General features: G+C 43.1%; 1 protein-coding gene and 1 pseudogene across 1 annotated transcript in view; one reads left to right on the top strand and one right to left on the bottom strand.

Annotated features, from left to right (window-relative positions):
- LOC116988037 (MYCBP associated protein) overlaps positions 1-24,464 on the top strand; it is a 62,570-nt gene that overhangs the window by 7,642 nt on the left and 30,464 nt on the right. Inside the window, exons 3-10 of the mRNA XM_033044457.1 lie at positions 7,363-7,513; positions 10,833-10,939; positions 11,892-12,066; positions 13,887-14,002; positions 14,634-14,784; positions 18,357-18,466; positions 20,514-20,623; positions 23,836-23,944. Of these exons, the coding sequence (XP_032900348.1) occupies positions 7,363-7,513; positions 10,833-10,939; positions 11,892-12,066; positions 13,887-14,002; positions 14,634-14,784; positions 18,357-18,466; positions 20,514-20,623; positions 23,836-23,944 (1,029 nt within the window). The remainder of the gene's footprint in view (positions 1-7,362; positions 7,514-10,832; positions 10,940-11,891; positions 12,067-13,886; positions 14,003-14,633; positions 14,785-18,356; positions 18,467-20,513; positions 20,624-23,835; positions 23,945-24,464) is intronic.
- LOC116988175 lies at positions 5,303-5,413 on the bottom strand (annotated as a pseudogene).

Below are 24,464 nucleotides of genomic sequence, written 5' to 3'. Positions count from 1 at the left end.
TAGCTCACCTGGTAGGTACTGGAAAAAAATGGCGGCGGCGGGAGATTCAAATTGACAACGGTCCCTTACCACGAGTCGGCTTCAACTGCTTCAATTGCCGACTGCAGTATATTTCCATCCCGGACGAGGTCTGGACCTATCACCTGACGAGGGACCACTGGAGGGTCGCTCCGGTTGCGGTGGTCTGTGGTGTTTTTTTGGCCGTTTTCGGCCGTGGAACGATCGTCGCCCTGCGGCCTATATTGCTAGCTGCTAGCTGCTAGCCGCTAGAACCGCTAGAACCCTGCACGCTACCCGGAGAGGACGCTGGCGTTGACTGTTCGCCGCTTCTCCGCCCGCCGTTCCCCCCCCCTGTCTGTTACCTACCTGTTACCTGTTACCTACCTGCCTGTCTGTTACCTGCCTGTACCTGTGCCTGTACACCATCGACGCTGGACACCTCCTGTGCCTGTACACCATCGACGCTGGACACCTCCCTGCACCAGTGACGCTGGATCCTCTCTGCACCCGCACCGCTGGACAACCTCTCTGCACCTGCACTGCTGGATACTCTCTGCACCCTCACCGCTGGACTACCTCTACACCTGCTCTGCTGGACAACCTATCTGCTCCCTCAATGCTGGACACCTCGCTGCATCTGCACTGCTGGACAACCTCTTTGCTCCCTCACTGCTCGACACCTCGCTGCACCCGCTCTGCTGGACAACCTCTCTGCTCCCTCACCGCTGGATACTCTCTCCACCTGCACCTGCACCGCTGGACACCTCTCTGCACCCTCACTGCTGGACACCCCTCTTCACCTTCTCTGCTGGACACCTCTCTGCACCCTCACCATCAGAGACAACCTCTCTGCTGCTTGGGCTCCTCATCATGCTCAAATATTCAACTCTACAAATGACTGGTTTCTTCAACAACCACATCCCATCCTGCATCCAAGTCATTAAACAGCTTAGACTTCTACGTCGACCCCGTTTCATCCACAGAGACTCTCGACGCAAGCTTGTTTACTTCAACCACGGACATTCCATTCCATCCATCTGCTCACTACCACGCTCTACCCCCCCTCAACTGCGTCACCCCCCATCCCAGCTGACCGCACGCACTGTCAACCGGGACAACCTCAGATCTCTCCAGCCTGCCCCCATCCCTCCACCCTCTCATAATGCCAACTTTGCCCTCCTCAACACCAGGTCGCTCAACAACAAAGCCCTTGCCCTCCATGAACTAATCCTTGACAACACTCTGGACTTCCTTCTGCTCACTGAAACCTGGCAACAACCCAATGTCTTCTTCTCCCTCAATCAAGCATCCCCACCTGGATTTAATTACATCTCCAAACCCCGCCCCTCTCGCCATGGAGGTGGCCTCGCTGTTATTTTCAACCAAAACTTTCGGATCACTGAACTCACCCTTCCCCCAGTAGCATCATTTGAATTCCTCGCCTTCAAAGCCCTTTCCTCCATGACAGTCATCCTCATTTACCGGCCACCTAAACCAAACCCCTCCTTCCTATCTGACTTCACTGAACTCCTCATCCCTCTCCCCACGTCTGCTGCTACTTGGTGACTTAAATATTCACATGGACTCCCCCACCTGCAAGCTCGCATCTGAATTCGCCTTTTTACTTGACAACTTCTCTCTCACTCAGCACGTCACCTTTCCCACCCATGACAAAGGTCACATCCTTGACCTGGTCTGCTCCACAAATCAACCGGTACTCGACCTCCATCCATGCCTCTTCCCCCTCTCTAATCATAAGCTTATACGGTTCACCATCCCTTCTCCGACACCTCGCCTCCGCTTCCTCCGAGAAATCACCTTCCGTAATCTAAAATCCATTGATCCCCACCATCTCTCTGACCTGCTCTCCACCACTCTCCCCCTGGACTCAACCCATATCTCACCTGATGATCTCACAAACCATCTCAACTCCACCTTGTCTACCTCCCTTAACACTATGGCCCCCCTCAAAACAAGAACCGTAACTTTCAACACATCTTCACCCTGGTACACACCTGCACTTCGTAAACTGAAACAGACTGGTCGCCGACTTGAACGACTCACAAAGAAATCATCTCTCACAGGCCACCTTGAAGCTTACAAACTCCACCTCACTGACTACAAAGATGCCCTCATTGCTGCAAAATCTGCCTACCTCTCCTCCATATTCACTGACCCCTGCCTAAACCACAGAACCCTCTTCTCCACAGTGGGCAACCTCCTCAAGCCTCGAGCCAACACTCTCCCTACCTCTACTCTGGATCTCTGCAACTCATTCCTCCATTTTTTCGCTGATAAAATCAGCACCATCTATCAATCTTTATCCCCTGTACCCGACTCCCCAGCATCTACTCCACCACCTACCAAGGCCCCTCCTTTCAACATCTCCACTGACCTCCTTACCCCTCCTCCACACTGCTTCCTCTCCCACTTTGACCTGGTCACCCCTACTGAAATCTCCAAACTCATCAGCTCTTCCAAACCCACTACCTGCTCCCTCGACCCTCTCCCCACTCCCCTGCTGAAGTCCTGCCTCCCCGTTCTCTGCCCCTACCTCACTAATCTCTTCAACTCCTCATTGTCCCAAGGAATTGTCCCCTCCGCTTTCAAAACTGCTGCTGTCACACCAATCTTAAAGAAACCTGGTCTTGATCCCTCCTCTCTCATTAACTACCGCCCAATCTCAAACCTCCCCTTTCTTTCAAAAACCCTGGAGCGTATCGTTGCGTCGCAACTTCATTCCCACCTCCTTGCGTATAACCTACTTGAACCCCTCCAATCTGGCTTTCGCCCCCTCCATAGCACAGAAACTGCTCTCCTCAAAGTCCTCAACGACCTCCTCACCTCTGCTGACACTGGTTCCCTCAACATCCTCATCCTCCTCGACCTGAGCGCAGCCTTCGATACAGTGAACCATAACATCCTGCTCACCAGACTCAAAGACCTCGGCATTGAAAGCTCTGCACTCAGCTGGCTCCGTTCCTACCTTTCCAACAGATCCCACTTCATCTCTCTCCACAACCACACCTCTGCTACAGCCATAGTCACTCAAGGCGTTCCCCAAGGCTCCGTACTCGGCCCCCTCCTCTTCATCATCTACATCCTCCCCCTTGGTCAGATACTCCGCCACTTCAACCTGGACTTCCACTGTTACGCCGATGACACCCAGATCTACCTCGGCACCAAGTCGCCCCACAACCCCCCCTTTCCCATATCAACTCCTGTTTGTCAGCTATAAAAACCTGGATGCAACATAACTTCCTCAAACTCAACAGCGATAAGACAGAATTCCTCCTCATAGGCTCCAAAGCCACACTCAGCAAAATCAATAACCCCACTCTCACCATCGACGGCACCACTGTCTCCCCATCTCCCCAGGCCCGCAACTTGGCGTGATCTTTGATTCCACCCTCTCCCTTGAGCCTCACATCCGCCATGTCATTAAAACCTCCTTCTTTCATTTCCGCAACATCGCCAAACTCAGACCCTCTCTCACACCTCCCGCTGCTGAAAGACTCATCCATGCCTTCATCTCCTCCTGACTGGACTATTGCAACTCACTTCTCCTTGGCATCAGCTCCACCTACATCAACCGACTCCAACTGGTCCAGAACGCAGCCGCCCGACTCATCACCCACACCAAATCCTGGCATCACATCACTCCAGTCCTCAAACAACTTCACTGGCTTCCCATCTCCCACCGGATCACCTACAAAATCCTGGTCCTCACCTACAAAGCCCTCCACCATCTGGCCCCCCCATATCTCACTGACGTCCTCTCCCCCTACCAAACCTCACGGTCCCTCAGATCCACATCAGCCGGTCTCCTCTCCATCCACAAGTCCAACCTCCGCAGTTTTGGGGACAGAGCCTTCTCCAGGGCAGCTCCCAGGCTCTGGAACTCCCTCCCCCAACTGATCCGCAATTCCGTGTCCCTCACCATCTTCCAGTCCCGCCTCAAGACCCATCTCTTCACCTCTGCCTATCCTTAGCCCCACGTCCCCCTCCCTTTTCATCTGTGCATTAATTGCCTCATATTGTGTTTTGAACTGAATTCTGTCTTTACTTTGTGTACTAGTCATGTCTCTACTATTTATTTCATTCCCCTTACATGTTTTTCCTCTACCTGCTAAATTTTTGTAAGGTGTCCTTGAGACTCTTGAAAGGCGCCCATAAATAAAATGTATTATCATTATTATTATTAAGTTTGCTGATGGTCGAATATGTTTGACGACATACGGTTATCAATTGTTAAATAAATTGTCACATGATATCGATTTATTCTGCCCAAGTGGTTGGTGTATGCCACCACTGTGATGTTGTTAATTTATAAACGAACATGCAAAATGGTGCACTACTGAATAATATGCTTTTACCAATAGAACGTACTCAATATTTCCAACTAGGTTTTACGCCCAGTGTCTATAGTGATGACGACTCCAGATTAGTCCATTTGCCACCATGTTCAGGGTATGGATATTTAGTTTAAACATTAGCACCTTAGCTCTAATGGAAAGGTTCAAGTTAAGTAGCTGGTAATGCTGCTACTAACTCCCAATTACTCTAGCCACTTGTTGAATGGTTGGTTGATTGATACCATTAATTGTTCCAGGTTGTGTCATATGCTGACTCTCCTTATGGCAATGTTATAGATGAGTGGGTAGAGTTAATTGAATACCAGATAGTCAATAGTTGTGGATGGTGTCAACGTAGATCTATCTGGATTGTATGACAGGCTCAGGCTAAATAAGTTTTAGTAGCTAATGCTGCTGATTAGCTATTCCCATGGATTTGTCTGTCGTTAATATCATAGAGACATGCCATGACGATATGTTCCTTAATAGTGTCAGGGCTGGTTTGAATATCTGGGAACAGTTTTGGCTCATATTAGCCATTGTCAATAATTTATACTGCCATAGTTACCCCATCCAGGTAAATTGGTATCTCTGAAATTTTATGAATGGGTACTGAATAGTATGCATCTTTTAAGTTGATGTCTACCATAAAGTATCCTAGGAAATCCATGGTTAGCAGTTACAATTTTCCATAAGTGTGTAACCTGGTGAAAATACTCAAGTGGTAAAGTCAATGATGGTGCGACATTCACCATCTTTGGGTTTTTTGGTACCAAAGGTTCATATTAGGCTTCTTATGACCCCTTGTATATCAATGATGGTGCGACATTCACCATCTTGGGTTTGTTGGTACCAAAGGTTCATATTAGGCTTCTTTATGACCCCTAGTATATCTTCTCCAGTTAGCTAGTCCCTCATGTTCTTTTTTAGTGGGAGGGTAGACCCCTTTGGGGTGCATGCTGAACTGGTAATATATGGTCCCTAGATAAGGGACGTATCAGATATTAAACTAAGAACAGATACTACACTTGATCTTAGCCAAAAGGCCGAGAAGTGATGGGTTTCTTAATTACATTTTTATCCTTAAATACTTTTGGTATATAACTACCAAGTGTGATAGTTCTTCATGTTCCCAACCCAGGTGTGATTCCCCCCCCCCCCCCCTGTTAGTACAAACCCTTCACCTTTTATGTGATGGTAGGAACCATACTTATCTGTCTTCACTGTTGTTTAGTGGTGTGTTCATAGGGATGGTGTTGTTGGGGGGTGGCGCATTTTCCATGGGGCCCGCTCTGGACCCTAGAATCAGCTCCTTGGTCTTGCAAACTTTGAGAGAAATATAGTTGTGTTGATGGTTATCGAAGAAGAAATATTGTTGCCGACTCGAAAGGATGTTAATATGTTGAAAAACGTTTAGAGAATAGTTAGTGGGGAAGGTGAAAATGTTGGACAGGCTAGGTTTGTATCTACTGGAGTGTAGAAGAATGAGATGGTTAATTAAAACCTATAAAGTCTTGATGGGTCTTAACAGGGTGGATGTGGAGAGGATATTTCCTCGTTATACAAACAAGCATTAGACATGGTAATGAGGAAGGCGTATGGCCCTCATCAACTGAAGAAACATTGTGTACAAGAGTTGTGATGTCATGCTACAATAGTACAAAATGTTGGTTAGGCCGCATTTGGAGTATTATGTGCAATTCTGGTCATAGCACTATGGAAAGGATACGATTAAGCTAGAGAGGGAGCAGAAAAGATTCATAAAGATGTTGGAGGGCTTGAGTTTTGTGGAAAGATCGACTAACCTATTCTGTTTTCCTTGCTGTGTGATAAATAAAATTATGAGAGGCATAGACAGGGTAGGTAGCCAGTGTCTGTTTCACATGTTAACGGTGTCTAAAACTAGAAGGCACAGATTTAAGGTGAGAGGAAGGAGGTTTTAAGAGGTGCCGAGGGGTGATTTTTGACACAGAGTAGTTGGTATCTGGAATGAGCTGGCAGAGGGGGTAGTGTATCGGGAAGATTAATATGCAGGTCACAGAGAAGTATGAAATTAATGCAATCTCGTGGGATTAGGGCAGATAAGCACAATGGTCAGCATTGATGTAATGGGCCAAAGGACCTGTTTCTATGCTGTACAACACTATGATTCTATAACTGGGGTCATTATTTAAAAATAAATGGTGCCTATGTAAGACAAAGTATCCTGCCATGGTTGCATCATGGCCTGGTACAGCAATTCTAATGCACAGATTTGCAAGAAGCTGCAGAGAGTGGTGGACCAACCTTGGTGCATTGGGAACGTCATCTATGTGAGTCACCATCTCAAGAAGCCGGCATCTATCATCAAAGATCCCACCATCCGGGCCATGACTTTTCTCACTGCTATCATCAGGCAGGGGGTACAGAAGCCTGAGGTTCCACGCCATCAGGTTCAGGGCTACCTACTTTCCTACGCTATCTGGTTCTTGAACTGATTTATTGTGATGCTGCTGCAAGCAGGATTTTCATTATACCTGTACCTCACCTCACTGGTGCATATGACAATAAACCAGACCTGAGATAGAGATGAGGCTATTTTTTTTCTCTCAGAGGGTCTTCTGCAATGACTCTTTGCAGAAAGGCTTTGAACATTTGTAATGCTGGGATAGATATATTCTGAAGCAATGGGGTGAAAATGTAATGTGTGAGTAGCTAGAAATGCAGGGTTGAGGTTGCATTCAGATCGCTTGTGAGCAGAATCAAGGGCTGAGTGGCCTGCTCATTTTCCTATTTAAACTAGCTGTTCAGTAAAGTGTAGGTTCAGTTTAGAAGGAATATTTTCTGAGATGAATAGTCAACAAACTTATAGACCCCAACAAAGGACAGGAGAGAATGTTGGGGGGAAAAATAGACAATCTGTGTTGAATTATGAAAAAACTAATTGTGAACCGAGAAAATACTGTCTTTCCTCTAATTGGAGTTGTGCTGACCAATCAATTAGTTCTTCTCCTTTACATCCCAATAGCTGCATCTTCCGCGAACTCCTTTAAAGATAATTCCAACCACCAGTAGAATAGTAGTTCGGAAACCAAAACCCATGGAAAATGTGATAGTTAAAAAAATTATTGCCAAACCTGCACCACCAATGGATGAATTGAAAACTATGGACTATTCAGGTGAGTTATATTTTTGTTTGCATGGGTGAAGATAACTCTTTTCTAACTATCATTTAATGAAATGGTTTGGCTTGCAAGAGGCACCACATCTTTGTGATTGGACTTATTTATAGATACATGTGCTCAATTACCACTGGGAAAAGGTGATTACAATGATTAGATGGTACCTTTATTGTCACATGTACTGAGCACAGTGAAATTCTTTTTGCATACGGTTCAGTAAAAGTATAACCATACATAAGCATATCTTAGATTCTTTACAAGCGTTTAGGAATAGTACACCAAGATAGTATACAAGAGTCGCCAGGTTTTGGCGCTGATTTCAAGTCCTAGTTTAAGTGCAGAATTCTTAAGCACCACTGCACTGCAATAAATTTACGTTGTTAAAAATGATGTTATTACATTGTTTGGTTATAGTTTTATTTTTGATTGTTATTAAAATAAAATTGGAGTGTATTCAAAAATAGCACAGAAAATGTTGGTGTACTAGAACATAATTGGAGCAGTTAAAAGGGACATGGATCTAAGGTGGGTAAATAAAATGAAGCTTTACATCAATTGCAAAATTACATTACCATTTCAAGGATCATAAGATGATTAAGAAGACTCGGGAAAATAAACAGTAATACTTAATAATTTTACAAACAGCAGTTCAAGAAACTAATGCTTACTGCTGATTGTATGTGATACTAACTTATAAATTGCATAACTATAATAGAATACCAAAATCATATTTTCAGTAGCATTGCAGTGCGGCAATAGTGGGGGAACAGAAAACTGTGTAATGGCAAAAGTAAGCTTCAAAAGTAACCATTGTCAAATGTCTGAAATTTGCTGTGCAGCATTGGAGTTGACTAAAGAAAGTATTGCATTTATTTTCACAATCCCATCATATACCAAAGCATTTTGGCAGCCAATGAAGTAGAATCCCCACCAATATTGCATCCTAATGTTATACAGTGACTGTAATGTACTGTAACCAAATGTTTTATTTAAATTCATATTCAGGGTTTGAGAATCAATGGCAAACCTGCATTTATTTCCAATCCTTTACAGATTTTGAAAAGGTGGTGATGAATCCTAAAGTCGTACAGCACAGAAACTATCCCATCAGCCGATCAACTCTTAGGTCGATCGTCAAGTACAGTGCATTCAGAAAGTATTCAAACCCCTTCACTTTTTCCACATTTTGTTACGTTACAGCCTTATTCTAAAATGGATTAAATCATTTTTTTTATCAGCGATATACACACAATAGCCCACAATAAAAAAGTGAAAACAGGTGTTTAGAAATGTTTGCAAAATAATTAAAAATAAATAACTGAAATATCACATTTACATAAGTATTCAGACCCTTTACTCAGTACTTTATTGAGGCACCTTTGGCAGTGATTACAACCTCAAGTCTTCTTGGGTATCACGCTACAAGCTTGGCACACCTGTATTTGGGTAATTTATCCCATTTTTCTCTGCAGATCCTCTCAAGCTCTGTCAGGTTGGATGGGGAGTGTCGATGCACAGCTATTTTCAGGTCCCTCCAAAGATGTTCGATCGGGTTCAAGTCCGGGCTCTAGCCGGGCCACTTACGGACATTCACAGACTTGTCACAAAGCCACTCCTGCGTTGTCTTGGACGTGAGCTTTACGTCGTTGTCCTGTTGGAAGGTGAACGTCTGCCCCAGTCCGAGGTCCTGAACGCTCTGGAGCAGGTTTTCATCAAGGATCTCTCTATACTTTGCTCCGTTCATCTTTTACCTCGATCCTGACTGGTCTCCCAGTTCCTACTGCTGAAAAACATCCCTACAGCATGATGCTGCCACCACAATGCTTCACCGTAGATATGGTATTGGCCAGGTGATGAGCGGTGCCTGGTTTCCTCCAGACGTGACACTTGGCATTCAGGCCAAAGAGTTCAATCTTGGTTTCATCAGGCCAGGGAATCTTGTTTAGGTGCCTTTTGGCAAACTCCAAGCGGGCTGTCATGTGCCTTTAACTGAGGAGTGGCTTCTGTCTGGCCACTCTACAATAAAGGCCTGATTGCTGGAGTGCTGCAGATATAGTTGTCCTTCTGGAAGTTTCTCCCATCTCCACAGAGGAACTCTGGAGCTCTGTCAAAGTGACCATCGGGTTCTTGGTCACCTCCCTGAATATGTTAGTAAGTCTTTATCCCAAGGCCCTTCTCCCCCGATTGCTCAGTTTGGCCAGGATCTATGAAGAGTCCTGGTGGTTTCAAAGTTCTATTTAAGAATGACGGAGGCCACTGTGCTCTTCGGGACCTGCAATGCTCCAAAAAATGTTTTCCCCAGATCTGTGTCTCAACACAATACTGTCTCGGAGGTCTACAGACAATTCCTTCGTCTTCATGGCTTGTTTTTTGCTCTGACATGCACTGTCAACTGTGGGACCTTATATAGACAGGTGTGTGCCTTTCCAAATCATGTACAATCAATTTAATTTACCACTTGTAGACTCCTATCAAGTTGTAGAAACATCTCAAGGATAATCAATGGAAACACGATGCATCAAAGCTCAATTTTGAGAGTCACAGCAAAGGGTCTGAATACTTACGTAAATGTGATATTGCAGTTATTTATTTTTAATTATTTTGCAATAATTACTAAACACCTGTTTTCGCTTTTATATTATGAGGTATTGTGCGTAGATTGAAGATAAAAAAAATGACTGTAACCAATTTTAGAATAAGGCTGTAATGTAACAAAATGTGGAAAAGGTGAAGGGGTCTGAATACTTTCTCAATGCACTGTATCTATCTACATTCATCCCATTTTCCAGCACTTGGAATACAGTCTTCTATGCCTTGACAATTTAAGTGCTCATCTAGATACTTCCTAAATCGTAGGTTCAATTTACCATTTGATTTAAATTATATCAGTTGCAAACAGTGCGAATAACACAACACCTTTCAAGAAGATTGTCCAGGGTTCTCATTCTGAAATGTTGTTGTCTAATTACACCAAAATATTGGGAGAGAATAGTTCTGGGTATTGATGTAAAACTCAAAAAGGTTAAACATTTTTGAAGTATTATTGTTGTCAGTGGAGCAGTTCCCCCTATATGATTGTGCTGCCTTTTAGCACAGAAAAAAAACCTGTTCATTAAGAAGTGTACCTAACTGCTGCTGAGTGATGCTCTCTCTCATTGCCTCTCTGTGAAAATTCAGCCCTTTGTTTTCCCTCACAATGCATCTATGGTAGTCATCTCTATGTGTCAGCGCCATAATTACGATGCATATTGAACTATTTTCTAATAGAAGGCACATAGTTACCTACAATATTTCTATTCATGTTTTAACTCTGCAGGTCCTGGGGGTCCTCGATTTGATGCAGAGGGAAGAGTTCTGCCTCACAGTGTCCTTGGAAGCCTGGTAGATTTTAAACGTGAATTGCTTGCGAGGGGACTTACTGAGGTAGACTACACAAATGCAGCAAAGCTCCTATTATCAGAACAGTATGGATAGTTAAAGGAACAAGGATGTACAGATAAAACAATGGATGTGTGAATAGCCAAGAATGTGAATGAGTATGTATCTGCAGGTGGATATGTCGGTCAGTGGATGTGAGAGCATGCCAGTGAGCTATATGCCAGTGAGCCACATGCCAGTGGATGTGAGAGCATGCCAGTGAGCTATATGCCAGTGGATGTGAGAGCATGCCAGTGAGCTATATGCCAGTGAGCCACATGCCAGTGGATGTGAGAGCATGCCAGTGAGCTTGTGCAGTTTGCTGTTGATACCCTGTTGTGTTGTTATGAAGTTGCATTTCTGGATAGATTTGAACTTTGTTGCCTTCCTATTAATTCAGACAGTTAAATCTACACAGTGACGCAGCTAATAGAGCCACTGCCTCACAGCTCCAGCCAACCGGTTTAATTCTGTCCTCTGGTGCTATCTGCGATGAGTTTATACATTCTCCCTGTGACTGTGTGGATTTCCTCTGCTCAGATTTCCTCCCACATCCTAAAGATCTGCAGGTCCATAGGTTAATTGGCCTCTGTAAATTGCCTCTAATGTGCAGGTGAGTGGTAACATCTTGTGGGAATTGATGAGAATGTGGGGAGAGTTTAAAAATACGATGTATGTAGAATTAGTATAAATTAAGTGATTGATGGTTGGACTTGGTGGGCTGAGAGGCCACTTTCTATTCTGTATCTCTCTACATTGCACTTTACCCAGAGTGGTATCCTTATATACAGCAGAATGAGAGACTTTACCTTGTCCCAAAGTAACAATATTTGATTGTTGATTTACGATTACTGTCTCTGGTGCACATGTAATCCTGTTCTCCATCACTGACTGCACAGGCCATTGATTGCAAGAATCATCTTTCTTCACATAATGCACTGTTTCCTGTGCTCCTCAGATGGCCAGCGTGATCTCTGACCGTCTTCCTTCTGAACCCAAACCCCAGGAATTGCCAGTATATGAAAAGAAACCCGAGGATAATATATATGCCAATTTGCATGATCAGGACAATGCCTTGGCAAACTGGCAGTGGCACATGGCAGAGCGGAAGAGGACACAGAAGATACTCTCAAGTAAGTACATTTCTGTATGAACGAAGTAATGTTTACTTTTAATCTTACTCTTTTTGTCACATTTTTGAGCTGTTGTGCTGGTTAGTTGATGACACATTGATGAATCATTCGTAGTTCACCAAAGCAGATCTCAGCACAGGTGTCTGTAACGTGTCACTTTAACCAGCTTTAATTGTAGGAATTTCAGAGAGCTGTCATGTAATGGTTGCTTCTCCTGTTCACCAAATGATCAATGCTGAAAAATCAGAGAAAAGAATGGATTTGTATTTTGTATAGTGTTTTTTTTTTGTATATTAAGTACATCTTAAGGATGAATCACATTGGTTAAGATACTTGACACAAAGATCTCTGATAGTTTTCCCACAACAGACCTTAGATGATGGCTGTAAATGCCTTATTGTCACTCTCTCATTTTTTTATGCCTAGTCCATAACACAGGCAACCCTTTACTCTCTGGAGACAGTTGTGAATCTGAATAGTTAAGTGTAAATTTTGAAAAGCTGTATTATCTTGCTGATCAAAACTATATGAAAGAACCAGTCTGCTGAACGGTCACAGAATCAAAACATGTACTGTATCTTTCCACTTTTATTTCCGGTATTTTCTATTTTTATTCTTTGAAGAAGTGAACAGTGGAGAGGTCCAGGAAGGGTATCAACTGCTTACGGCCTAGACTGAAGGCAGTGGGCCAAAATCCAGATTTCAAGCAATGCATTAAAATAGGGTAAAGTGATGAAGGGAATTGAGGAAGTGATAAAACATAACGCAATTGTGGGGAAGGCAGTGGATATCCAGACCTGCAATACAGTCACATCTATAATTGTTTGGGAGAACTGATACCGAAATTATAAGAATAGTCTTATTTTACGTTGTAATCTTTTTGTTTGCTTGGAACCTAAATAGTGACGGTATAAGAATTTCCATTGATCTGAGTGAAGGGATGAAGAAATTGGATGGCGAATACCCTCTTCCTCTTAAGTGGACCCGTGGGACATTTAGGGTGTTCCAGATCTGTCAAACATCACTTCTCTTGAAGGGCCTCGACCCAAAACATCACCCATTCCTTCTCTCCTGAGATGCTGCCTGCCCCGCTGAGCTACTCCATCTTTTTTTGAGTTACTCTATCTTCGGTTTAAACCAGCATCTGCAGTTCATTCCTACACATCACTTCTCTTCACATCTATGAGATGTTGCAGCACACAGAAAGGTTATTCAGATAGTCAGTGACCCACACTAACCTACCATTGTGACTCTCTGAACCTCCAGCGCATTGTATGATTTAAAACAACTCTTGATACCTTCATCTCACCAACTTCAACAGCGGAGACCATTGAAAGAAAGCCTTAAGTGAAAATATTGCATCTGAAAAAATCTAATTTGAAATTAAACGTCAGAACCCCCGAGTGTCACCCATCTCAAAGTACCGAATGGTTGCAGACAGGATGTAGGTGATGTGGCTACATAACACATAAGTGACAAGTCAGCTTCTCCTCTACCTGTAGCTGCAATAATCTGCATGAAACAGTGAACCACATCATCATATCCATCCTTTTTGATATAAAATCCCTAACTGAAAAGCAAGTGTTGCAGTAACAAGCTTTTGTAACCTCCTCACTGACCTGGCAGCCTGCAAGGTTCAATACACCTTGCTGTGGCAGTGCCATGAGGCAGAGAAGGTTTCCCATTACCATTATTATAGGTTTTTGAGTTTGAGTTATGAAAATAAATTTGTAATCGAGTCTGTGAAGTGCTCATTATGTGCAATCTTTCTTCTTGCAAATAAAAATCAGAACCTTAGAAAATTATTTTACCTTTTACAGTGCTCCTTGATAAACCAGTGGAAGACCTGGTGATGAATCAATGTGAGGATTTGGGACAGATGCGGCAGCAGTCTACACTCATAGATCAGACTATAGCAGCTCTGGGCCCTGGAAAGGTAAAAAAGGTCTCCTCTCATTCATGCATGCTAACTCAGGTGCACAGCTACAGTACATTATATGCTGAACGGTGCTCCAGGAAGGTGCTCATTGGAGCCACACCCTGGGTTGAGGACTCTGGGGTGAGGGAATCTGTCAAACATTCCCCAGGGTGGAGATTCTGTGTGACAGTCTCTGGGAGGTACAGGGTGTGGCTGGGAGGAGTGGCTGTTGGACAATTCCTGTGATGTATGATATTTTCCAATTATTTTCTCTACATCATGTCATAAGTAAACCCTTTGCAGATTGCTCCCTAGTTTTGTGTTTATCTCTTGCAAAAGTATACTTTATTTATGTTGTGTGACTCTCTGGCAATTTCTCCTCTGGTGAGATGCTCATTCCAGTGAGGCACAACAAATAGCGCATAGAACTAAGTACAGTACAGCACTGGAACAGGCCCATTGGTCCACAATATATATCTGGCACATGATGTCAAGATCAACTCTTAATTATCTGCACATAATCTACATCACTCCATTCCATGCATTTCCATGTAAATCATGGCTGGGCTGCAGAATGATGCTCAGTTTGTTAAGTTAGCTGTCATCCAGTGAACAGAAAATATCATCATTTTCTCTTTCAAATGTTCAGGGTTACTCCATTGGGAGTGAGTTTTGGAGCATACCACCATGGATTGGAGATGAGTTAAGTGGTGTCAGAGCAACACTGAATCAGACAGAACGTGGATTCGCACCTCCTATTGTTCGCATTGGGAAATCTCGAACTATGAAGCAGGAAACTGGTATTTTCTAAACCTACGTTAAATTGGGTGAATTTGAATTCAAGATTTCTTGCAATTAACCGATGTTAACCTACAAAGGCGGTTTAACGTCTTTGGAAAAGCCAAGACCTTGAGCTGACCGAAATGAAATTTTCTTCATTATGTCTGATAGAGCAAAGTGAATCAGATCTTAATCACAATCTCATCAAACAAGAATACTGTTTATCTTCTCTGATAATCACCTTACCAGGAAAATAGAGAAATCACTGGGTTTTTTCACACAGCATGATGTAACATGTGTCATTTCACTTTCAATTGAAAGCAAGAGGATACATTTTCTATGAAAAATGTAAACTTAAAAGAGTTTGACATTGACCTATCCCTCTGAGCACAGAGCTGGTCGTATATTCCATTTGCATTACCTGACCATACATCATAGAAAAGTACAGCACAGGAACCGGCCCTTTGGCCCACAATACTGTTTGCCTTGTACAGGGCGGCACAGTGGTGCAGCGGTAGAGTTTCTACATGACAGCATCAGAGACCCGGGTTTGATCCTGACAACAGGTGCTGTCTCCCTGTGATCGCGTGGGTTTTCTCCAGGCACTGGTTTCCTTCCACATTCCAAAGATGTGCAGGTTTGTAGGTTAATTGGCCTCTATAAATTGTCCCTAATGTGTAGGATAGAACTAGTGTACAGGTGATCATTGGTTGGTGCAACCTCAGTGGGCCGAAGGGCCTGTTCCAAGCTGTATCTCTAAAACTAAAACTGTTTCTTGTGTTCACTCTTGTATTCAGAGCCTTGTTTATTCTCTTGGGAATCCTGGGCATCACATTCTTCAATCTGTCTCCAACAGATGACTGAGATTATGAACACTGCTCCCCAGAGAAGTGGCAAGCAGCTTTCTGGTGCAAGAGCGCAATGTTCAGACTCATGAGTATAGCATTGCTGCTCCCACCCTGAACAGTGCCCTCCTTGCACCCGAGCAATGAGTCATCCCAAAACCCCAGTCAAGAACAGGTCAGTCTAGGGCTAGGTCTACATGGTTCAGTACTGCTTGAGGACACTTCACAGCCATCCACAGTCACCACAGTGTGCTGCTGTCTAAATGTGCTGCAGTCATTGTGGGTGCACCTTATATGACAGATAGGATTGGCAAAGGCACCCAGAGGGCAGATACTCAGCAGTGATTCATTTCATATTTATTCTGGTTTAAGTGCTGGGTTGTCAATCCACATTATTTTGCACAATGGAATAGATTCTTGATTGTGGTGAGAAATGGCAGTGAAATGAAATCCAGGTACATAGATAGGAAAGATTTATTGGGATAGAGGCCAAACACAAATGGGAAAATAGATTAGCGTAGATAGGCATCTTGGTCAGTATGGATGAGTTGGGAAGAAGGACCTGTTTCCAAGCATATAATTCTGAATCTTTGGGACTATGAAAGGTGGCAAGCACTTACCACAGCACGTTTGTTACAGAATTACATCCTCCAATCCAAGCCTTGTCGTCATTAGTTATGTTTATGTAAATCCCCTCACCCAGGGTGAAGAAACATAGACAATAGATGCAGGAGTAGGCCATTCGGCCCTTTGAGCCAGCACTGCCATTCAATATGATCATGGCTGATCATCCAAAATCAGTTCCCAATTCCGGCTTTTTCCCCAATCCCTTGATTCCCTTAGCCCTAAGAGCTAAATCTAACTCTCTCTTGAAAACATCCAGTGAACTGGCCTCCACTGCTTTTTTTTGCAGAAAATTCCACAGCTCTTTGGGTGAAGAAGTTTGTCCTAATTTTAGTCCTAATGGTCTACCCCTTATTCTTAAACTGTGACCCCCCCCCCCCCCCCCCCCCCGGTTCTGGACACCCTCAACATCGGGAACATTTTTCTGCATCCAGCCGGTCCAATCCTCTAAGAACTTTATATGTTTCTATAAGATTCCCTCTCATCCTTCTAAATTCCAACGAATCCCAGTCGACCCATTCTTTCATCATATGTCAGTCCCACCATCCCCACATCCTCAAAAAATTCCAAAAGATTAGTCAAGCATGATTTCCCCTTCATAAATCCATGCTGACTTTGACCGATCCCGTCACTGCTTTCCAAATACGCTGCTATAACATCTTTAATAATCTACTCCAGCAGCTTCCCCACTACTAATGCAAGGCTAACTGGTCTATAATTCCCCGTTTTCTCTTTCCTCATTTCTTAAACAGCCGTGGTACATTGGCTATCCTCCAGTCCACAGGAACTGATTCAGAGTCGAGAGAACATTGGAAAATGATCACCAATGCATCCACGATTGCTAGGGCCACCTCCTTGAGTACTCTGGGATGCAGACCATCTGGCCCTGGGGATTTATCTGCCTTCAGTCCCAACTGTTTACCTAACACCATTTTCTGACTAATGTGGATTCCCTTCAGTTCCTCCCTCCCACTAAATCCTCAGTCCACTAGTATTTCCGGGAGATTGTTTGTGTCTTCCTTAATGAAGACAGAACCAATGTACTCATTTAACTGTTCTGCCATTTCCTTGTTTCCCATTATAAATTCACCTGTCTCTGACTGTAAGGGACCTACATTCGTCTTCACTAATCTTTTCCTTTTTACATAGATAGAGAAACATTTACAGTCAGATTTTAAATTCCCTGCAAGCCTTTTTCATGTTCTTTTTTCCGCCTCTTAATTAACCCCTTTGTCCTTCTCTGTTGATTTCAACATTTCTCCCAGTCCTCTGGTTTACCGCTTGTTCCAGCCAACTTATATGCCTCTTCCTTGGCTTTAACACTATCGTTGACTTCTCTCGTCAGCCATGGTTGAGCCGCCTTCCCAGTTTTATTTTTTCGCTAGACAGGGACGAACAATTTCTGGAGTTCATCCATGCGGTCTTTCAATCTTCGCCATTGAATGTCCAATGACGAATGTATAATTTGCCAGTCTATCCTAGCTAATGTCACTCCTTGCTATTGCATTAATCTCCTCTTTAACCAGCAATGCTACCCCACCTCCTCTTCCTTTCTGTCTTTCCTTCCTGAATGTCGAATACCCCTGTGTGTTTAGCTCCCAGCCTTGGTCACTTTGTGATGAATTTTACATCAGAACTGTTCACAAATCTCAGCAGGTATTTTTGAATACTAGGAGGCTGCGCACCCTCACAAATTAATGCATTGATTTGATTTTAATATCTTAATCTGTCTTGTTAATGTTCAAATCATGCAACTGTGTAAAGTTAAAACAAATGGTCATGGTTCACTACTGGTAGGCTTTTACCAAAACAAACCAGAATGCTATTGAATCCAATATCACTGTGATCAGGGCTATAGGAAAAGCATGAGGGGAGTATAACTGATTGGATGGTATTTGAAAGACCAGCACAGGCAAATGCACTACTGGTCTCTTATGATATTCTGGAAGTTTTTCAGCCTTGTTATTTTCTTGTACCAGTGGGAATTGACATTTGCTAAATGGAACACCAATGGTACAGATGATATTCTGACAGTGCTGTTGCTGTACTCACAGAGCAGCAAATAGATTGACCTCAGCCCCTTTTAATGGATTTGTCTGCATTTGTGGTTTCACTTATTTTAGGCACTGACTTCTCTGAGAAGTACAGAAAAAGTATACCGGAAAATTTGCACCTGAAACATCGATTGGAAGAGATGAAGACTGTTTTGAGACATTTGGACTTTAGAGAACCGGTAAGTATGGCAGACAAAGAAAAGCCATGACAGAAAGTACATTATGTGATGTGCCTTGTACTGTTTAATAGCACCAAGAATGCTGCACTAAATAACTGACCTTTGCCAGCCAATACTGTACCCCTGTGATATACATACAATGGCTTAAATGCAATAGTAGTACTATATACCTATGTATTACGATAATTGAGCTGTATCTGTCAAGTTAAGGATCATGTCACTTAATGTGTGCATATTTAGACCGAAGCCACCTTAGCAATGAGGTGAGGCGATATGATATTCTGAGATGTTGTTATCTAAGCTTTGGATCCTCCATTGTAATTCTCAGTTGCAATCCTCTTGTGGCACATTGTAGCTTTCCAGTCTCCAGAGATGTTCAAGTCTTATCAAGCTTATCTACTTTACAACAGCAGAGATGCTGGCTGTCTTAAGACTTGTAATTAGGTCCACTGTTGTTTGTCATCAATATTAATAATTTGGATGACAATGTTGTGAACATGGTTAGTAATTTTGAGGATGACACCAGATTTGGCAGTATAATGGACAGTGAAGAAGTTTATCCAACATTGCAACAGGATCTAGATCAGGGGTTCCCAACCTTTTTTATCCCGTTTACCCCTGGCAACTTTAATAGCACATAACAATGTTATTTCACTTATTTATGAACAACTAATGATGAACAGATACTGGTATACCAGAACCAAACACAGTCAGTCAATGAGAAAAAATATGTACAAATCCTGAATCAACAAATTTACCCCCTGGATCGGTGAAATTTACCCCCTGGGGGTAAGTTTACCCCAGGTTGGGAACCCTTGAACTAGATGAAAGGAGAGAGTGATGCAAGGAATGGCAGATGGAAATTTACTCAGACAAGTGTGAGATGTGGCATGTTAGTAAGTTAAACCAGTGCAGGAATAAAACAATAAATGGTAGGGTCCTGGAGTTTGCTGTATAACAAAAATAGACAAAAGAGTACAGGTCTATTGGTCTCTGAAAGTTGCAACACAAGTAGACAGGGTGGGAAAAGGGTGCTTGACATGTTTGTCTTCATTGGTCAGAATATTGAATACAGAAGTTGAGATATCATGTTGCATCTGTACAAGTCATTGGTGAGACTATATTTGGCATAGTATGTGCAGTTCTGGTCGCCAGCTATAGGAAGGATGTCATAGGGCTGTAAAGGGTTCAGAAAAGATTTGTGAGGATGTTACTGAGACTGAAGGACTTGAGTTATAAGGAGGGGATTGATGGGCTGAAACTCTGTTCCTTAGAGTGTAGGAGGCTGCGGAGTAACCAAAATAAGTTTATAAAATCAAGGAAGTGTAGATAATGCAGATGGTCATAGTTTTTTTTCCCACAGCATAGGGGGGTATAACACCAGTGAGCATAAATTTAAGGTGAGAGAGTAAAGATTTAACCCAGATCTGAATGACAACATTTCCACACAGGGAGTGGTGGGTATATGGAATGAGCTTTCCAGAGGAAGTTACAGGGGCGTCTACAATTACATTTAGACATGTATTTAGGTAGGAAAGGTATAGAGGGATATGGACCAAATGAGGGGAAATGGAACTAGCTCAGCCATCTTGGTAGGATGGACAATTTGGGCCTCAGAGCCTATTTCTGTGCTGTGCCTTTCGGTGTTATGACTCTACCCAGCTTCCTGCATTAGTTCAGCTTTTAGTACTTCCCCATTGATGAAGTCCAGTCTTAGCCGTACTCTGGCCTCAAAACCATTCCAGTCTATAACACTGCCCTGGATAATTCAGTTCTTGCTATCTATATTATGCAGATTATTGATGGTTGCAAGGGCTTTCAAAGATTTCCCATTACTGTAATGAGAATGATACAATGTATGAGCATTACTCATCATGATAGAATGTTTTAGATTTTGCACTCAGAATGCACACACATCATCTTCAGGAAGTAGGGGTTCTCCTCACTTGCAGAGAGTCTGATACCTCAGAAGATTGTCAGCATAAATCCACCAGTTCTGCCAGCTCACTGCCAAGTCCAGGAGTAATGGAAAGTTTTCTGTACACAGGACATTGATCAGCTGGAAGTCATTGGAACTGGCCGGCCCTACAGCTCAATGTCTGTGGAAAGTTTCCCCAAAGAGGATGCGCACTCCACTCAACAAAACAATGAAAACATGTAAGCATCACAGTCTCACCCTTCCTCTATCCCTCTCTCTCTCTCTCTTTCTCTCTCCATCCTCCCACCGTTTTCTCCCCTGTCTCCCCTGTCTCCCCCGTCTCCCCCCTCTCTTCCCCTCTCTCACCCCCTCCCCCTTTCCCCTAACCCCTCCCCTTTCCTTCTCCCTTTCATTTTCCATTTCCTTCTCCCTTTCCTTCTCCCTTTCCTTCTCCCCCTTTCCTTCTCCCCTTTCCTTCTCCCCTTTCCTTCTCCCCTTTCCATCTCCCCTTTCCATCTCTCCTCTCCATCTGTTCTCCTCTCTCTCTCTCTCTCCTACCCCCCCCCCCCTCTCTCTCTCTCTCTCGCCTCTCTGCTCTCTCATTCTCCTCTCTCTCATTCTCTCTCTCTCTCTCTCCCTTCTTTCTCATCCCTCTTTCTCTCACAACCTCTCTCTCTCACATTTTCTAACTTTTACTGTGTATTCTATGTGTCTCAAGATTCCACGCATTCTCATGCCTGCCCGGATAGCTTTCTCTATTGGTACCTTTGACTACATGTTTCTTTCTATTCTCTCTTCCTTCCTTACATCCATTTGGATGCAAACAGTGAGTAAAATTGTAGCTTCCTAAAGTACTAAAAGTACTAAAAGCATGCGAGGATAGGAACTAGCAGTTTGGAATATCAATACAACTATTATTGTTGGAAGCCATTCAGATCCCCACTGTACTTTATCTGTGCTCAGCATTTCTTTATTGTCATAACCTAATGCCGAGTCTGCTCCTGCACAAGTACAAGTGCAGAAGTCTGTGATAGACCCTTGCAGGTCCCAAATAATGAGATGTCAGCCACCAGAACAGTGAGTGACCTGCCCTTGTTAATGCTAAAACTAGGGGATTACATCATGCAGGACTTCGAGATTTTGCAGGGTCAGGATTTGACAATAGACAATGGACAATATGTACAGGAGTCGGCCTTTCGGCACTTCGAGCCAGCACCGCTATTCAATGTGATCATGGTTGATCATGCACAATCAGTACCCCATTCCTGCCTTCATCCCATATCCCCTGACTCCGCTATCTTCAAGAGCCCTATCAAGTTCTCTATTGAAAGTATCCAGAGAACTGGCCTCCAATGCCCTCTGAGGCAAAAAATTCCACAGACTCACTACTCTCTGTGTGAAAAAGTGTTTCCTCATCTCCGTTCTTACCCCTTATTCTTAAACTGTGGCCCCTGGATCTGGACTCACCCAACATCAGGAACATGTTTCCCGCCTCTAGCATGTCCAAACCCTTAATAATCTTATATGTTTCAATAAGATCCTGTCTCATCCTTCTAAATTCCAGAGTATACAAGTCCAGCCGTTCCATTCTCTCAGCATATGACAGTCCGGCATCCCGGGAATTAACCTTGTAAACCTACGCTGCACTCCCTCAATAACAAGAATGCCCTTCCTCAAATTAGGGGATCAAAACTGCACACAGTACTCCAGGTGTGATCTCACTAGGACCCTATACAACTGCAGAAGGACCTCTTTGCTCCTATACTCAACTCCTTTTGTTATGAAGGTCGATTCACTTTCTTCACTGCCTGCTGTACCTGCAAGCTTTCATTGACTGATGAACAAGGACCCCCAGATCCCGTTGTACTTGCCCTTTTCCCAATTTGGCACCATTTAGATAATAATCTGCCTTCCTGATTTTGCTACCAAAGTGGACAACCTCACATTTATCCACATTAAACTGCAACTGCCATGCATCTGCCCACTCACCCAACATGTCCAAGTCACCCTGCATTTTCATAGCATCCTCTTCACAGTTCACACTGCCACCCAGCTCTGTGTCATCTGCAAATTTGCTAATGTTACTTTGAATCCCTTCATCTAAATCATTGATGTATTTGCAAGGGTCAGGATTTGAGGTTGCCTGATAGTAAATTCCCATAAGATTATATGAACTAATGTTACTTCCTGTTCTGAAACAATGTTAGTTTGTGTCTAAGTTGCGGTATTTGCATTTTATGAAATGATGAGACATAAATTGATAATGCAAGAGACTGCAGATGTTGGAATCTTTAGCAAAAAGCAAACTACTGGAGGGCCAGGATACATCAGAGCAGGGAGATGGACAGATGCCATTTCGGGTCAGAACCCTTCTTTAGACTAGTGGATATTGATTTAGACATGAACTGGTGCTGAGCAGGGAATAAACTGAGCACCATAATTGTTTATGTTGGTGAAAGTTATCACAGGAATATGAGTTTGCTATCCATGCCAAAAAGGTGGAATTCTATGAACCTCAGAATGTTGAGGACAGACCAGCATCCAAAGTAGCCACTGTATTGTCAATATATACTTCCCAAAGACAGATGGGTTCTTACATTAGTCACCTTCAATGTACAGGTAGTGGTAGAATATGGTGGAAGATGATGGAAATATTGGATTATTGTAAGATTAGTGTGAATGGTGCATCATGGTCAATGGGACAGCAGGTCAAAGGGTCTGTGTCCATGCAGTGTCTATCTTATCCTCATCATACTTCTTCTTGAAGAGGCCCTGCCATCTCCAGCCCTTGGTAAGCTGTTTTGTGCAGACCACAGCAGACCCCCTAGGTTTAGTGATGCTAACTGTTGCATACTGAGGAGGGTCTACAGATGGTAATGACTGGCCCAATGAAAATTGTGAGTGGTTTTGGCAGTACTATTCCTGGTCCTCATTGGTTGCGTTACTCATGGGTGTTATCACCCATGTTTTAAAGCAGCTACCATTGTCTTTTAGCAGCTTTTAGCTACCATTGTCTTTTAGCAGCTTTTAGCTACCATTGTCTTTTAGCAGCTTTTAGCTACCATTGTCTTTTAGCAGCTAGTCCATGTGTCTTATTGGAGCCATGAAGAGATGTTAAAGGATGAAATTAAATGTTCTGTGAGATTTTTCAATTGCAACATTTGATTTAAATTAAGTAGTTGTCAAGTCATTGCCACAGTAAGCATCAATATGCTTACACCCAAACCTAGCAGATAAGTTACTTCCCTCATGTTAGCAATAGCTTTTGTACATTTCTTTGTCTGATGTGATTTTAATTAGTTCCTTTTAATTATGTTTTTTTCTTATAATGATGTGATCATTTATTGTGTGAGGGTGTGATTGTTTGATTAAACGATAGCTCTGCAATTGATCAGCAGGTGATGATATTGATAATTATGATTTACAATACCTCTTTTTTTGTTCTTTTTAGTGATTTGCTGGAGAACTACCCCGACGTCATTAATGAACCAATCATTGGTCCATCCATTATGTTCTGTGGACATCCGGCTCGTTGGATAAAGGACTCCTGTTCTCATAAGGTGAAGAGGTTACAGTCAGTGCTTCTTGATGACTCTTGTTAATAGGTGGAGCATGTGGATAGTGTGATAGTTAAGTTACCATGACCCCTTTTATCTTCTGTGCTTGCTTCATATCTAGCCGGTACTAATGGAAGATGAACAATTCAGTATCTTGAAATGATTTATATCAATCCATAACACTGGAGAATCAGAGCTTGCAAAGGGGTTGAACTGAAGTACATTCTCAAGATAGATTAAAGATACTTGTCGTTGTGAATTTTATGGACAGAATACACTGCAACCCCAGTGGTTAAGGGGGAGAATATTCAGGATGACAATTAAAGTAATTGGTGTTAAATTTAAATGTTACCAGGACTGTTCTTATTTAGGAAAGTGAACAATTACATTGTTGTGAATGGTGTAGATGCTTTAGGGATCAGAATTTGGTCCCCAGTCTCAGAATGCAGACCTCGATGTTGCAATCACAACGACACACTTGTGGTCCAGATAAGCCTTCTGATCAATGGTAACCACTCCACAA

This window comes from Amblyraja radiata, chromosome 26 (genome assembly GCF_010909765.2).
Source record: "Amblyraja radiata isolate CabotCenter1 chromosome 26, sAmbRad1.1.pri, whole genome shotgun sequence".
Lineage (NCBI taxonomy): Eukaryota > Metazoa > Chordata > Chondrichthyes > Rajiformes > Rajidae > Amblyraja > Amblyraja radiata.
Note: the sequence above shows the minus strand (reverse complement) of the source record. Positions and strands in the feature narration are given on the sequence as shown.